This window comes from Erinaceus europaeus, chromosome 12 (genome assembly GCF_950295315.1).
Source record: "Erinaceus europaeus chromosome 12, mEriEur2.1, whole genome shotgun sequence".
Classification (NCBI taxonomy): Eukaryota; Metazoa; Chordata; class Mammalia; order Eulipotyphla; family Erinaceidae; genus Erinaceus; species Erinaceus europaeus.
In genome coordinates this window covers 26,945,422-26,962,874 of record NC_080173.1, presented here as the reverse complement: position 1 = coordinate 26,962,874, position 17,453 = coordinate 26,945,422, and the positions used below count along the sequence as shown (strand labels likewise).

The 17,453-nt window shown below is 40.1% G+C and overlaps 1 protein-coding gene across 13 annotated transcripts in view; it reads right to left on the bottom strand.

Annotated features, from left to right (window-relative positions):
- Positions 1-17,453, bottom strand: part of CADPS (calcium dependent secretion activator) — a 571,423-nt gene that overhangs the window by 306,741 nt on the left and 247,229 nt on the right. For all 13 annotated transcript variants that reach the window (XM_060202988.1, XM_060202982.1, XM_060202989.1 and 10 more), the window contains exon 6: positions 15,270-15,391. In XM_060202988.1, the coding sequence (XP_060058971.1) occupies positions 15,270-15,391 (122 nt within the window). The remainder of the gene's footprint in view (positions 1-15,269; positions 15,392-17,453) is intronic.

The following is a 17,453-nucleotide window of genomic DNA, read 5'->3' as shown; positions in this document are numbered from 1 at the left end:
GCGGGGCTGCGGGCACGGTGCGCAGGGTTGTCTGGGCGCAGCCGGCTGGCTGGCTGTTTAACCAGGTGGAAACAGCAGCTCTGTGCCTCGCCTCCCACCCGCTGGCTATTCTTGCTGGCTGTTCTGAGTTCGCCTGAGCGAGTGGAAACCACAGAGTGGTCCAGAGATAAATGTTCCAGAAACAGCAAAACAGTCTCATGAAGAAAGAGCAGAGGCCTTTGGAGATCTCTTCACAAGCAGAAGAGAAGGCCATAGTGCATAGGGAGCCAAATTGTCTTTACTTATCTGAGAGATGTGCAGGTCAGGTCCATGTTGGGCGCCATTTGTTGTTAAAATTCAGAGGCTCTAGCCGGGCGGGTAGGTTCACGGGTGGGTAACAGAGATGTGGAGACAACGGCTGGGCAGGGAAGCTGTATTTCTTTATTCAGGAACAACGATTCATAAACTAAACCAAACTAATCACCAAACAGAACTCCGCTGTCTCTTTGCGGCGGCGCAAGCACTCTCTCTAACTCTGAAACTCAGGAACCCTGGAACTCTTGAACTCTGGAACTCTGGCCCTCTGAAACCCTCCCTCGGGGTTCCTAGGGGCGGGGCCAAGCGGGCCCGCGAAACTAACTGGACTGATCCAATTCTCTTGGCGGGGGAGAACTAGAACAACTCAATGTAAAGCATACAACAGACCATAGAAAGCACCTCAGACTGACAGGGTTACAGAGGTCACACAGGCTCCTATGCCAAATATGAATAGACATGGGACCTAGATCAGATTGATGGGGTTTATAGTCAGTGGTACTTATATACTTTTCTAACATTTGGGAGCTGCTCTCTTCCCTGATCCAGCTTTCTAGCCTTATTCCTAACTCTGACACTATCTTCCCAGACAATACTTTCAGCCCACCTGCAGGTTTTCTATGGGGCTCAGACAAAAATTAGTAGTCATGGGCCCCTTAGAATATACCTAAAATAGGGGGCAGGGAGGTAACGTAGTGGATTAAGCCACATGGCACGAAACACAAGAACCTGTGTAAGGATCCTGGTTCGAGCCCCCGGCTCCCCACCTGCAGGTTGGGGGGGGGATTACTTTACCAGTTGTGAAGCAGGTCTGTAGGCTTCTATCTTTCTCTCTCCCTCTCTGGATTTCTCTCTATCCTATCCTGTTGGGAAATTGTGCAGATGTGGTTGAACACTGGCAGGGCCCACAAACCACCACATTTCTATGCAAGTATTATTTACAGATCTCCACCATGTTATCCCCACAGGATATTGATAATTCAGTTAAAACCATTGCAACAGTTGCTAAGGACGCTTCCACCTTCCCAACATGCCTTTTGCCTCTTTCTACCCCCTTTCCTAGCCAATCCCGTCCCAACTTGCCACTTCCAGAATTCTCCCATAAAAGCCTCTCCTGTTTCTGCTTTCGCTCTCTTTTCTCTTCTGTGACCCGACTTGGAGAAGGGCTGGTGGGCATAGTGGGAGGCGGCCATTTTGCTAGCTCCACAAGGCCTAAACTACTGTGCTCACACCCAATTCTGGGACATCCTCGTGAATAAAAATTTGCGTTCCTGCTCCACTACGAGTTCCTGGTCTCTTCTCTCTCCCCTGCAACACAACCCAACACTACTCAGCAACAACAGCAATGGAAACAATAAAAATAACAACAACAACAAGGGTGACAAAAATGGGAAAAATAGCCTCCGGGAGCAGTGGATTCATAGTACAGGCACCGAACCCCAGCAATAACCCTGGAGGCACACAAAAAAGAAGATACCTAAAATAGACTTTATAGCTTCTAGCATAAAGACCCCAAATCCCATCTTCTCTATTCTTACCTGTAGGTTCCTGATTAATAGCCAATTTTTCCTGTTTTATATCTTAATGCTACTCAGTCATCAAGTTGCAGATACTACCATGATGCTAACCTGACTTCCCTGGGCAGACAACCTCACCAATGTGTCCTGGAATCCTACCTCCTCAGAGCCCTGCTCCACTAGGGAAAGATAGAAGCAGGCTGGGGGTATGGCTGTTAATGCATATGTCCAGTGGAGAAGCAATTATAGAAGCTGGACCTCCCACTTTCTGCACTCCATAATGATCCTGGATCCATACTCCAAGAGGGATAAAGACTAAGGACCCTTCCAGTTGCGGGGAGTGTATATGGAACTCTGGTGGTGGGAACTGTATAGAATTGTAACCTCCTTTCCCACAATCTTGTCAGTCATTATTAAATGACTAATAACATATCTTAAAAAATCTCAAGAATGTATTACATATTTTTCATTGACATCAATGTATCATATCATTTCAAAACTAAGTTCCACTAAGCTGCTTGTATTATTGTCTCCAAATCTGAGGGAACTCCTCAACTCAGTGAAGCAGAAACTCTTATTCAAGATCACTTGGCTGGTGAGTGGTGAAGTTGGGATTTAAGCCACAGGTCTTGCTATCTAAAGTGAGCTTGCTAATGATACTAGCAAGCTCACTGATTACCTAGCTGATTTCAATAAATGGTGGGAGCAACTGTTGATAATGATTTCCACAAAGAAAGACAAGGATCATAATTGTTAGTAGTTCTCCTGGAAAGCTGTAAGTACTTTGAGGGCAGGGGTCCCCTCTGGATCAACTTTGCAGACTCACAAGTGTACCACCTCACAATATTGCTGCCTATGGGTAGAATCACACCTGCTGATCTGAGTGTCTGCACTGAGGTAGAACATCTGTGCTATTGTTAAAGTGTGACAGCGTGCTCATCACCACTTAAATAGGGGTAATGATTCAACCCACAAAATAACTGAATGTTGATAACCTCCAGGGTTACTGTTGTGGCTTGATGTTGGCACTATGAACCCACCACACCTAGTGGCCACTTTATCCATTTTATTAGATAGGGCAGGGAGAAACTGAAAGAAGAGGGGGATATAGAGAGGAAGAGGGAAAGATAAGACACCTGCAGATCTGCTTCACCTATTGTGAAGTATCTCTCCTGCAGGTGGGGAGTGGGGCTCAAACCCGGATCCTCGTGCAGGTCCATGTACTTAGTACTATGTGCTCTTAACTGGGTGCATCACTGGCTAGCCCCTAAATAATTATTTTTCCAATAAAATGGTATGGATAAAAAAGTATTAAAAATTAATGAACGTATTAAATCAATATCAGTGAATCATCTTTCCCCTCCTTCTCCCTCCAAATATGAAGTCATGATAATTTTAGGCAGCATAATTAATATGTCACAGGCACTATTTTACATTTTTATATATGTCAATTTATTCAATTTTTACAAAAGTGTAAAAACTGAAGCACAAAATATTAAACAGGCTGCCAAAGATTACATAGCTGAGCTATGGACCCAGTGGGCTGCCGATGCTGTGCTCTTATTCCTTGTATGCATTGATGAGTCTAAAACAAGTCTATTTTGTCTCCTTACTAATGAGGATTTAGAATTTATGAGATGTATCCCACTATTACATGTAGGTAAGTACAAAATATTCCTTCCTATATTCTCCCAGACCCCTAAATAACAAGTATACTGATCTCCCATATTCAAAAGAAAGCTGTTAAACTAGATTTCCAATGTACAGTAATGGCCAATCATTCCAGTCCTCAGATGATGCCAGAGTTAGCTATAAATATCAGCTTATCTCAGACAAGGCATTAAAGAAATGGAATCAGATAGGAACTGTCACTCAATCCACAAAGGGCTATTTCAAAATTCTTACCAGACTTCTCATGAAATGAGAACTTTCTTAAATTTCTCACATTTGAGTGGAGCATCATTGTCTACTGTCAAACTCCAGCCACCACTTGATCATCATGTCTGGAACTCCTAACAATTCAAAAAAAATTTTTTTTGTCTTTTTGTTGTTGTTGTTGTTGTTGTTGTTACCAGAACACTGTTCAGCTCTGGTGGTGTGGGGGACTGAACCTGGGACTTTGGAGCTTCAGGCATGAGAATCCATTTGCATAACCATTTTGCTCTCTACCCTCTGCCCATTAACTCAAAATTTATCAGCTAGTTCTCCTTGCATTTATGAAAACTCTGCCTGTACTTTTTGCTTTTATGGATTTTTTCTGGATCATCTGGATGAAAATTTATATAATGACTGAAGCAGATACCACTTAGCAGGACTTAGTGAGATTGCAAGGCTTGACAAGATGCCACCAATTTATGATAGTACCAGGATCTCCTGTTTCAAACCTTATTCTCTAATCCCTCTCACTTCACTATTTCTTTCTGCTATCTAATCTACAGTTTGTTGACCAGCCAAGGTAACTTTTACCACCGAGAACATATGCAAAAAACATCTAGTTTTTGAAACAAGGCTTCTAATATGGAAAGCAGGGCAGATTCTGAGGATCCCAAACTGTGATTACAATTTTCTTTCCTCCTAAGCCATACATCTTCTGGGAGTCTAGGAAAATTGAATTTCTGGGTCAGCATTAGCCTTTACCATTTGTAGTTTAATTAACTCTAAAAGAAGTGAAGTCTCTTTTTTTTTTTCCTCCCAGAAAGGAAAACAACAGAAATGGTATCAAAGTTCCTACTCAGTACCACATAGGTATCTTTTTCACTATAAACCTTAGGAGGGAGTATCAAGATATGTTGACCTGGAAAGGGCCAATTCTCAAAAGTTCTCACTTTTTGTTTCTTAGAGAGTTGTTTTTAGGGGCCAGGTGATAGCATACCTGGCTAAGTCCCTGGCCCTGGGTTGAACACCTGGCCTTCAACTGTACGTAGAAAGCTTCATGAGTGGTGAAGTAGGACTGCAGGTGTCTCTCTGTCTCTTTTCCTCCCTATCTCTCCCTCCCTTCTCAATTTTGCTCTGTCTCTATCCAATAAATAAATAAATAAATAAATAAATAAATAAATAAATAAATAAAATTTGAAAAAAAAGAGAGTGGTTTTTGAAGCTCTCAAAAGGTATAGTGGTGAATAAAGAATTGATCACTGCACCCTGGCACTAGGATTATTGCAGTCATCTTTAATATGTTGGTGGCTTTACGACTTCAAGGGTCATGCTAAAATTATTCCACACTGTAGCACTGATGCCTGGCAGTTTGTGTTCCACTAATATATGTTGGCCAATGTAGCTGCTGTTGCAAGCTGACTCTTGTCTTTAAAGATGCTTCAGATTTCAAGATGGATGTCCAATTATATCCTTTCTGGCTTCTAAATCTCCAGTGGATTCTCTATGATCCTGAAGTGAAGTTCAAATCCTGGGTTGTCTGGGTCTAGCTTGCTTAGACCTTTCCTGCAGCAGACTCCCCTCACTGACTAATCTCTAGCCACACTATACTTTGTGGTGCAGGAATACACCAAGTCCCTGCCTACCTCTGAGTCTTTTTCCTATGCCTGAAATGCTTCCCCTGACTCTTCTAAAGTATGTTTCCTTTTCATCTCCAGATAGTAAATTGCACACTGTCTACTGTTAGTAGAGGTTTCTGTCATCTCTAGAACACACCGATCAGCTGACTCACTTCTTTCAGAACCAAATTACAATTTGTTATTACTTTACGTAGTTATTTGTTCATTGGTGAAGTACCTGTTTTTCACTAGAATGCAAACGCCAAAAGGTCAAGTCTTCAACTATTGCTGCTTATGAAAGCCCCAACTGGCTAAGAGAAAAAGAGTAAGGGCTAGGCACTGATGCACCCAGTAGAATACAAAGATGCAACCATGTCACCAACCTGACTTCCCTGGGCAGATGACTTCACCAACGTGTTCTGGAATCTCACTTGCCCAGAGCTCTGACCCACTAAGGAAAGACAGAAACAGGCTGGGAATATGGATCGACCTGCCAATGCCCATGTCCAGCAGAGAAGCAATTACAGAAACCAAACCTCCCTCCTTCTGCACCTCATAATGATCCTGGGTCCATACTCCCAGAGGGATAAAGAATAGGAAAGCTTCCAATGGAAGGGATGGAATACGGAATGCTGACAGTAGAAATTGTGTGGAATTGTACCCCCTCTTATCCTATAGTCTTGTTGATCATTATTAAATCAATAAAAATATTTTTACTTTAATTAAGAATGTGTGCCAATTTTCTTTCCTGACTTTGTCACCAACTTTGCAAGGGCGCAATCAATAGAACTCTACTTCTATGAATAATGTGAGTATAATAAACCTAGGTGTTCTGAGTTGACCCATTAGGGCAAATGTATTTTACAGAATAAACATGTTTATGAAAGGAAAGTCACCCCTGCCCTGAATTTTTTAAAAAAATATATATATGTGGGCTCATCAGATTATGTGCTACTGAAAAGTGCCAGCACTAGAGCAAAACTGACCAGTTAGTATTTTCTCTTTTTTTAAAATTTTATTTGAGAGAGAGAGAGAAAGGGAGAGGGAGAGAGAGCTAGAGCTAGAGCTAGAAAGAGAGAGAGAGAGGGAGATAGATAGATAGAGAGAGAAAGGGAGAGGGAGAGAGAGCTAGAGCTAGAGAGAGAGAGAGAGAGAGAGAGAGAGAGAGAGAAAGCACAACTCAGCTCTAGTTTATGGTGGTGTTAGGGACTGAACTGGGAGATCTGAGCCTCAGGCATGAAAGTCTTTTGCAAAACCATTATGCTCTCTCCCCAGCCCAGTGCATTATTTTCTTATTCCCTTAGAAAATGGTGAGACACACTGAATGTATTTTCCAATTCCTGACAATAATGAAATCCACACATTCATGAAACCATGACTTGTCGTCATGGAATAATAAACTTGTTAAATAATCAAATACCAACTGGCATCCTTGGTTTCAACTCAAAAGAATATAATTTCAGATAAATTAGTATAATACCACACTGCTAACTTAAATTGCTTCTTCTTCAGCAAAATTACTTAAATTTCTCTGGCATCTAACCCCCAGGCCAAGCTTTCTTAGCAGGTTAACTTACACTGCGCAAATCTACAGAGAGGGAGTCATTTTGGAGTACAGCATATTTTCCACTCAGAGAATATGTCAGATTCCATAACATCAAATTTCCCAAGTTAAAGTGATTTGCATACCATTTTATCTACCTTTGCCATTTCCACATTCTAATGCAAGATACCTTCATGCTTATTTTTAAAATATCTTAGCACCACCTGTACTATTATTTAGTTAATATATTTTATTTAAATTAATTCACTTTTTTAAATGTCAATATAATTCATAAAACAAAATATAGAAAAGGTATGTCTTTGACTCAAAAGACACAGAAACACTACTGGCCACGAATGGCACGTAACACAAATTATCATCTGTTACCTAATATTTTATTTATGTGCTTTTTGTTTGCATCCTTTACTAGAGGACAGGCCCATGAAGTTATGTGATGTATGCTCTTCATGGTTACATTAATGAGTTGTACAAAAGAAAAGCACCCAGCAGGCACATGTTGAGCAAATTCACATGGCTGTCCTTTATATCATTATCTTATGTTTAATTCCAATGGTGCCCTTCAAGAAAGACATGCGAGATTTCCAATTATCCATTCCAAGTCCCAGCACCAGAAAACATACTTGGTTAAATGAGATCTACACAGTTTTATTCTATTCTAACTGGAGGCCCTTGACTGCAGGACTTTCTGAGGTCAAGGCCTAGAACCATATCATAATATTCTCCTCAACCTACTCAGGAGAGGTGACAAATAAGTAGAAAAGGAGTCACATCCTTTTCACAGGTTTTGGGGAAACCTAACATAACTCCATTATCTATAGATGCAAGAGTGCCAGCTTTTGAAAAACACTGCTTCACAGCTAGGCAAGTCCTCTGCTCAATTTCACAGGTGATGGATACATAGGTCTTTTTTTTTTTCTTTTCTTTTCTTTGCATCCACTAAGCATTTTTTTCCCCACACTCTCCTGCCTTTCTGAGATTGTTTAACATAAAATACAAATTCAATTGCTTCTGTGGTCTCCCTCCAGGAGATATAAACATTGTGTTGCAAATGGAGGCAATATTTTAAAAATACAACTGTCTCTTGAAAACATTTGATCATGTACTCCTCTGGATTTCCATATTAAAAATAAGGAAAGGAGGAAATTGAGAACTGAGAGGATATATAGAGTGCTTGAAAATAATCTGCATGTTGCAACGATAAAATAAGGATGAGGGTATATACCCCCCCCCCTTTTCCAATGACAAAGTCTATTTAACTCAGGAGCACAGCATTCTAAAATTAAGCACCTGATCCAAAAAATTACCTGGTGGGACAGGACCTGACTGTAAAGAAGAGGTGGTACTATCAAGGGCAATGAGGGACAGCTAGGTTGGGACAATATAAACCAGCATTTTTAGTGGTTACTAAAAGATATTAGTTGTCATAAGATTAGGAAAATCATGGGCAAAGCCTTACAGGTTTATTTAGTTTTGAAAAGTTTCAAAGCTTTGAATTGCCAGTGTACACACCAAATAGTTCAGGAACAGATGTTTTATACTTTCCCAACTTACTTGACCATAGTACCACATTTCCTGCCCTTGTTCTTGAAAAATTCTACATTACAGTTACAACTGGCAACTCTTAAGCGAGTGAAATTGTTCAATTTGATAGTGCACTGTTTTGCCATGTGTGTTACCCAGGTGTAAGCCCAGTTTCTGCTGCATGGAAGAAAGGTTGGTGCTGTCGTCTCTTTCACTTTTCTTGGCCTCTGTCTCTCTGGTTCTAGCTAAAACAAACATAAAAACAAATCAAATATCCCCACACCTATGAACCAAAAGCATCTGCACAGCCAAAGAAACTATCACACAAAGAGACTCCTCACAGAATGGGAGAAGATCTTCACATGCCATACATCAGACAAGAGGCTAATCACCAAAATGTACAAAGAGCTCAGCAAACTTAGCACCAATAAAGCAAATGACCCCATTCAAAAATGGGCAGAGGATATGAACAGAATATTTACTACAGAAGAGATCCAAAAGGCTAACAAACACATGAAAAATTGCTCCAGGTCACTCATTGATTGTCAGAGAAATGCAAATAAAGACAACATTGAGATAACCACTTCACCCCTGTGAGAATGGCATACATAAAAAAAAGACAGCTGCTGGAGAGGCTGTGGGGACAGAGGAACCCTTCTGCACTGCTGGTGGGAATGTAAATTGGTCCAGCCTCTGTAGAGAGCAGTCTGGAGAACTCTTGTAAGGCTAGACAAGGACCTTCCATATGACCCAGTAATTATACTCCAAGGACTCCATAACACCCAACCAAAAAGATATGTGTACACCTATTTTCACAGCAGCACAATTAGTAGTAGCTAAAACTTGGAAGCAAGCCAGGTGCCCAACAGCAGATGAGTGGCTGAGAAGGCTGTGGTATATATACACAAAAGAATACTACACAGTTATTAAGAACAATGAACCCACCTTCTCTGACCCATCCTGGATGGAGCTAGAAGGAATTAGGTTAAGTGAGCTAAGTTAGAAAGATAAAGATGAGTATGAGATGATCCCACTTATAAGCAGAAATTGAGAAAGAATAACAGAGAGGGAAACTCAAAGCAGGATTTGACTGAATTTGGAGTAATGCACCAAAGTAAAAAACCTGGGTTGAGGGTGAGGTGGGGAATGGGATGGGACACAGTCTTTTGGTGGTGGGAATGGTGTTTATGTACACTCCTATTAATTTGTAGTCATATAAATCACTATTTAATTAATATGAGAGGGGGAAAAATGATTGAATGTCTCAAACATTTTAATGCACAGACCATAGACTGAGTCTTTGATATGCTGACTCTCTTAAAAGCTTAGACAAGGGAGAACAGAAGCAACTGGTGGCACAGCTATATACAAATAATGTCAAAGGACATAAATTATGAGGATGTTGTAAATAATACAGCAAATACTAACAAAGGAATTTTTCAAAGTTAACCCAATTGCCAAATAATGTGATTATAGCAATAGCTATCTATTGCTTTCTTAAGCCCTAAGAAAGCAGGAACCTCCCGCTTCCTCTATAGAGCCTATAGTTCCTCCAGTCCTGGAACCTCTAGAGTGCGGTTCACATTCCTGCATGCTTCTCTCAATTCATACCAAATTATATCACATCTGCTGATTCCAACCTAATCAACTCAATGAGTACCACCTCGGTATGCTTCATTTCCATTGTGTCCAGAGACGTCTGGCATGAAATGTCAACCCTTCAGCCTCATTACTCAGGTGAGACCTTTCCTTTCATAGGATTTTCTAATTCCATTCCAGGTGGTTCACTTTCTTACAAAGTCCCAAAAACCTAGATATATACCAGGTCCCATGAGATAGGGCCTATGTTCATATGTATCCATAAATTAGGGGGGAATATATACCTGAAAGCAAAAGTACACAAAAGTCTTCAGTAAGTCAGTATGAAGTTCATAATGAAATAGTGTCTACTTAGACTTAGATACCCTCCTCACTTATTTCCTATTATACTTCCCTCACTCACTCTCAAGCTATCCTTATCAAAGCAAGAATTGCAAAAGATGAATAAGGGCAAAAGGTGGGCATACTTTAACAATGACTCTTTAGTCACTATCAGGCCACCTCATCAGTTGGGGCCCTATTCAGGGAGTCCTGAGATTCCCAAACAGATGTGATGGGCCTAGACTTTGAATAAATCCCTCTCTCCATTGTTACCGGTCATCTCTGTCAGGAACAACAAAACAGACCTTTGTGGGGGCCTTTATGCCTTTATGCCCTCAACTTAAATCAATAATGGTAGAGAATGTTCAATCCTCTGAAGGGAGGATGGACAACATATTCTATGCTACACCTGAAGAAGATGGGTACTGATATTGGGGCAGCTTGGAACATTCCTAATGATGATCACAGAATGTGAGCTCAGATCTATAGGGATGCAGAGGTAAATAGGCTCCTAAGCTGAATATGGGCCTCAGATCACATCAAATCAAGGGGGTTTACAGTCAACAATACTTATATACTTTTCCCATTTTTGGGAGCTACTCTCTTCACTTATCTAGCTTTCTGGTCCTTTTTCCAGCCATGACATCATTTCCACAGACAATAACTTGGATTCACCTGCATATCAGATTTCAGGCTCAGGGGAAAAAAAAAAACTAGTATAGCCATAGGCCCTTTGGAATATTACAAAAATATGCCTACTAGCTATCTACATAATGAAGACCCCCCCCCAAACTCTTCATCTGTACTATTCCAGCCTTTAGGTCATGATTAGTCAACAACTTGTTTGTATGTTAATTCTCTTTTCACACCAGGTTCCAGATGCTAGCATGATGCCATCCAGACTTCCCTGGATAGACAACCCCACCAATGTGTCCTGGAGTTCCAATTCCTCAAAACCCCACCCCACTAGGGAAAGAAAGAGGCAGGCTGGAAGTATGGGTTGACCTGTCAACACCCATGTTCAGCGGGGAAGCAATTACAGAAGCCAGACCTTCTACCTTCTGCATCCCACAATGAACCCTGGGTCCATATTCCCAGAGGGTTAAAAAATAGGAAAGCTATCAAGGGAGGGGATGGGATACAGAGTTCTGGTGGTGGGAATTGTGTGGAGCTGTACCCCTCCTATCCTATGGTTTTGACAGTGTTTCCTTTTTATAAATAAATAAAAATAAAAATAAATAAATAAATAACCCAAGTAGCACACCCTTGGACAATACCTTGTAACATATTCCAGCACTTTTCATTGGATTTGAAAAAAATGATAAAACCCAAATTCCCTGTAAATAGGTGATAGGATAAGAAGGCAGTATTCTAGCTACTGAGTAAAATATTTGGTGGAAGCAACAGTAGGCTTTTTGAGTAATAAATATAAGAGGTTTGGATAAAATTTTGATTTTAGAATGGATAAAGTATGGGCATCAGCTGGTTGTAAGGAGAGTCAGAGACAAGATTCAGAAGATAAATTGGGCAGGGAAAGAGCTAAACTTGTGAAATGATGAAGTGGAGTTATTAGATCAGATGAAAGATAACCCTCAAAAGGATCATTTTGGAGACAAACAAAATCAAATAGCAAAGATCATGGTTGGAGATTAAAATGGGAGACACAGAAGAGGAAGGAAAAAGAGAAGAAATACACATTTCAAATAAAAGAAATGATGGGGAGGACTCTGACTACTCAAAAGTAGTAATGATAGAAGAAAATATCAATAGACTTAAGCAAACAGGCTCATTCACCCTATAGGCAAAACTGAATGCAGAGGAAAACCACCAGAATTGAACTAAGACAAAGAAAACATAAAGGAGAATCAGGAAAATAGTACTGGATTTAGAAGCAAGACAAGTAGAAGTGATCGGAGAATAGCTTTAGAGAGGATTGAGGAAGAGACAGGAAGAAATGATATATTTTGAACTCTGAGTGCACCTCTTTGGAATACCATGGAAGTGGCAAATCCAGGGCTCTCATACCTTTTCCTCTCCCATTATCAAGAATATAATTTTGTTGTTGCACTATTTTCCTCTGAATAAGGATTTTCATTCAAAATACTTCTAAACACAGCACTATAAGTAACCACTACAGTGTATTAGCCACTGTAATGATCTGACTTTCCCCTAGAGGTAAAACTTGCATGCCTACTCTATTCAAACAAATTAACCCTCTGAGGGAGTTTGGCAACACCTACTCATTGATTGAAGAGGAATAAAATTTACACTTCTGGCTAGAAAGGTGAAATGTTTATTTATGTGGAGTAAGGATGCTCATGCATGAATGAAATATGAGGATTCCAATTTTATAATCTGAAACTATGTTTAAAACATTCATAAGCACATAAAAATCAGCTCATCATTTATCCTGGCAACTGACACCTTTAAATTCAATAAGATGATATGAATTATTCTTTGAGTTAAATAGCTCATATGAAGCAGCAACTTCATATTAGAATAGTTAAAATTCTCTTATTCAGTTTGTGGGGGGAGGATAAATTTTAAGCTCATTTGTAGGGTGATAGGCATAGGGACATAGATTGATGGTGGTGGGAACTATGTTAATGTATAATACTGTTAACCTGTTAAATAAATAAATAAAATTCTCTTATTCTTCTCCAACTAAACACTATTTTGAATGCAACACCTTAAAAGATGGGCAGATCGCTAGAGGAAGATAGAAACAGGCTGGGAGTATGTATCAACCTGCCAACTCCCATGTCTAATGGAGAAGCAATTACAAAAACAGTGTGTGTGGGGGTGGTGGGGGGGAATGTGGGGCTGTGGACAGGCTGTGACAAATATGCTGGTTTCCATTTCCTCCAACAGAATATCATTAATTTTACCCAGCTTCTGAAGCCTTTGCCTATTTATGCAAAGGACCACTTGAAGGCATACAACGCTCTCAGATTTTCTCTAGTCTGGGAAACATCCAGTGCTTTCTTTGAACTGTTTTGTTTGAACATTCTGGTAAGTTATTCATGTTCTGCCAAATAGTGCATAATGCTATGGGGGTAAAGGCAGTGAGCTGCTGTTATGGATTATTCTCTTTATGGCTTTCTTATGAATTAACAGTAATAAAAATAGATGTTCATTAGTCTAGGCCAGCTTAATTGAGACAGAAAAGAAAGGGAGAGAGGCAGTGGGCAGGGAGAGAAGGGAACAGTGATTGCTCAAGAAATCTTATGGTCTGTGAGTCTATTGGACCAAATGAGTTAATCAGCATCATTCCAGTTAGAATTCTATTACAGCATCAATCACTGCAATAGAATTCTAACTGTTTTCCTCCATCAACTCTGGTCACCTCTACTGCAAAAGTCATCTTTTAAAAATACCTATCTCCAAAGTGCAAGGACTGGTGGAAAGATCCCGGTTTGAGCTTCTAGCTCCCCCACCTACACGGGAGTCACTTCACAGGCGGTGAAGCAGATCTGCAGGTGTCTATCTTTCTCTCCTCCTCTTTGTCTTCCCCTCCTCTCTACATTTCTCTCTGTCATATCCAACAATGATGACAACAATAATAACTACAACAATAAAACAACAAGGGCCACAAAAGGGAATAAATAAAATAAATATTAAAAAATACCTATCTCATTATATATCTTCATGTTTTCTTCTCCATGAGTTAGCAAGACTTCATGATATACCACTGACCTGCCTCTCCAGAAGCTTATAGCATAGTTTGTTTTCTGAACTCCAGTTCACTGGCCTTGTGCATAAGCTGACACTGCCTCAAATGTTTTTTTCCAGGCTTGAATCCTTTGCCTAACTTGTGAAACACAAGCCAAAGTATCTTCTAACTTCTTAAGAAGTGTGATTTTAATTCTTACCCTTCAAATTGGCTTAAATATATCTGCTGTCTTCTCTCAAAATACTCTTTCCACCTCAGCATTTACAGTTGTTTTATAACTAATTTTCTTATTTTTAATGAAAGACTCAGAGAAAGATACAGAGAGACAGAGGCCAGAGCACTGATAGTTCTGGTTTATGGTTGTGCTGGGGACTGAACATGGGAGCTTAGAGCCTCAGACATGAGAGCCATTTGCTTTCTGTCTCCCCAGTCCCATTTATGTTTATTTACATATTTCCATTTGGATGTGTGATTACTTTTTTGGATGAATCCACTAGACTTTGAATTCTACACTCAGTGATCATTTTTGTTCCCATTGTGCAATAGCACCTTGCATACACACAGTCAGCATTTGACAGCTGTGTTAACTTAATACTGTGCTTAATGGAATATACTGTTTTGCCAATATAGTCATGCTTATGGCACAAAGAATACAATAAAAACACTCATGTCTTAGCCAAGTATTATATAGAAAGTATAATAAAGCAAATTTGTATCAAACTTTCTTTCATATCATCTGGCTGGTTGTGGTTTTCTATTTATTTATTTTGCTTTCAGGGTTATCACTGGGGCTTAGTGCCTATACTAGGAATCCACTGTTCCTGGTGAATTCTGGCCATTCTTCATTTTTTATTGGGTAGGACAGAGAGAAATTGAGAGGGGAGATGGAGATGGAGAGAGACAGAGAGACACCTGTAGACCTGCTGCACTGCTATGAGGTGACCAGCTCTGCAGGTGGGGAGCCCGGGGACTCGAACTGTAATCCTTATGCTTCGTGCACTTAGCCCAGTGCATTTAGCCCATTGTGCCACCACCCAACCCCCCCCCCCCCACCCGTGTGTGGTTCTCTAAGTTAAATACATGAAGCTTTCAGAATGAGGACTGTTTCATTAATTTCTTCTGTTCTCTGCTTTGAAGGAATTGGAATCCTTATTGTCGTTACATAATAAAAACACAAACAAGGCACATGTCTTGTAAAACCTCCTAAGGAAACAAGATCTTGAACTTCGAGTTGGATGAAATACAGTGAGAGCAAGCCTGAAAATGAACCTTGAAGAAGCATCACTTACGTGGGTTTAGAAGCCTCGGCCTGGTCAGTCTGTAGTTTCTCTCCTCCTTCTACCTCCATTGTGCAATACACAATGCGATTTGGAGCTAAGGATTTGAGGCCTTGGACTTCCATGATCACGACCTGAAAACAGAATCCCAAGTAGTGGAGGTCATTGTCAAAGCCAGAAACAATATCACCCCAATAAAAATATATGGGGTGGGGGGGAAGGAGCCCTGAGGTGTCTGGTAGCTTCTATTAGGTTCCTACCAGACCTTTGGGACTGTAATATAGCTTACTGTCCCACAGATGAAGACAAAGCTTGCTAATTCAAGTGTTCAAAGGGTTATATAGGTGACAATGAAGTGGGCTATTATATCCCATATTAAACACACACACACACACATCATTTCAGCAAAGTAATATCCCCTCTTCTATTTTATACAAAAACAGTCTTAACTTGCTGACACAAAGATTCACCTTTCTCTTTACATAAAATATCTGATAATGTAAGTGCTAAGATAAAGGGTATTAAAGCCACTTGGCATTAAATTCAGAGACAGCAGGGACTAGTGGAGACTGAAAAGCACATGCTATTAGGAGAAAGTGGTTTACATTCTACTGTGACACACTGTCCCCTTATCTTTTCTCAGCATAACTGCCAAATATTACATTTTTTGTATCATAAAATGGACATCAAAATTGAAATCAAAGTAATAAATTTTATTTTTTCAATAATAAATAAGGTAGGAAAACAGCATACCCACAATCTCTTTGCAGGTCAAAACAAAAGCATGCATGTCTACAACTGCATACTCTGTATTGTAGGACAACAGAAAAGCCTGCAAGGTGTATCATTTATAATTTCTGGTACTTACTACTACTGCTCTCAAACTTCAGCCTACTACCTGCTATTTTCATATTTAGTGGTATTCTCTGTTACTTATCATAAAGGGGTGACAAGAGGAGGGAGAGGGAAGACTGATTTAAAAATCTGAAACATGATGACCAACATCAGAGATCAAAAAGAACTAAACATTAAAAGTCACTCAACTATACTCTAAAGACAGCCACAGCACTATACCCCCCCCCAAAAAAAATGATATGAGTGTGCAAAGACATCAATAGGCATAATTCAAGGAAATACAATAAGGTTGGCCTCCAGTCAGGATCCACAAGACATACTTTTCTTCTTATTAGTCCAGTGGTTCCAAGACTCCACCTTCTGTGGACTGGGTAACACACCAAGTTCTGGGATGGTGCTAGATCTTTCATTTCAAAAATGTCCCTAGTGGTGCTGACTTTGATTAAATATTCTTATATTTTATTATTTTTGATAGGACAGAAAAATTGAGAGAGAAGGGGAAAGTAGAAGAGAGAAACATCTCTTGTGAAGCTTCCCCTCTGCAGGTGGCGACTATGGTCCTTAACCTGGGTTCTTGCACACTGTAACAGGTGTGCTCAACAGGTGTGCCACCACCCAGCCCCAATGATGTTGACTTTGATAGTGGGGACCTAGGAACCTCATTTTAGAACCTAAATGTTATTCACATGATGATAGGCAAATGACTTGACCTTGAAGACACCCACTTTCAAATCTCCTGAGCCTCTGTTTCCTCTCCTGAAAAGTGAGGACAGTGACATATATCTCATCTCTATGATCATTGTGGAAGAAACAAATGAGATCATGTAAGCAATTACAAATTTAACACTGAGAAATATCAAACCAGTGAAAATAAAGGGGGGAGGGGCATAGTAGGTTGTGTACAACTTGAGGAGTTTGCCAAGATCTGAGTTCAAATCCTGAACATTACATCTTCATTTACCATGTAATTGTGCACAAGTTTCTTTGCTTCTCTGAGTCTTTCTTTCCTTCTCTATAAATGTCTTAGAAGAATGTTGTGAGGAGTCATTAGGCAAATGATGGTAAAACACCCAGTCCTCAATAGCCTTCTACAAACACATACTGCTTTTCTATTTATTTATTTATTTATGTATTTATTTATTTATTCCCTTTTTGTTGCCCTTGTTTTATTGTTGTAGTTATTATTGTTGTCATTGTCATTGTTGGATAGGACAGAGAGAAATGGAGAGAGGAGGGGAAGACAGAGAGGGGAGAGAAAGATAGACACCTGCAGACCTGCTTGACTGCTTGTGAATCAACTGCCCTGCAGGTAGGGAGCCAGGGGCTTGAACCTGGATCCTT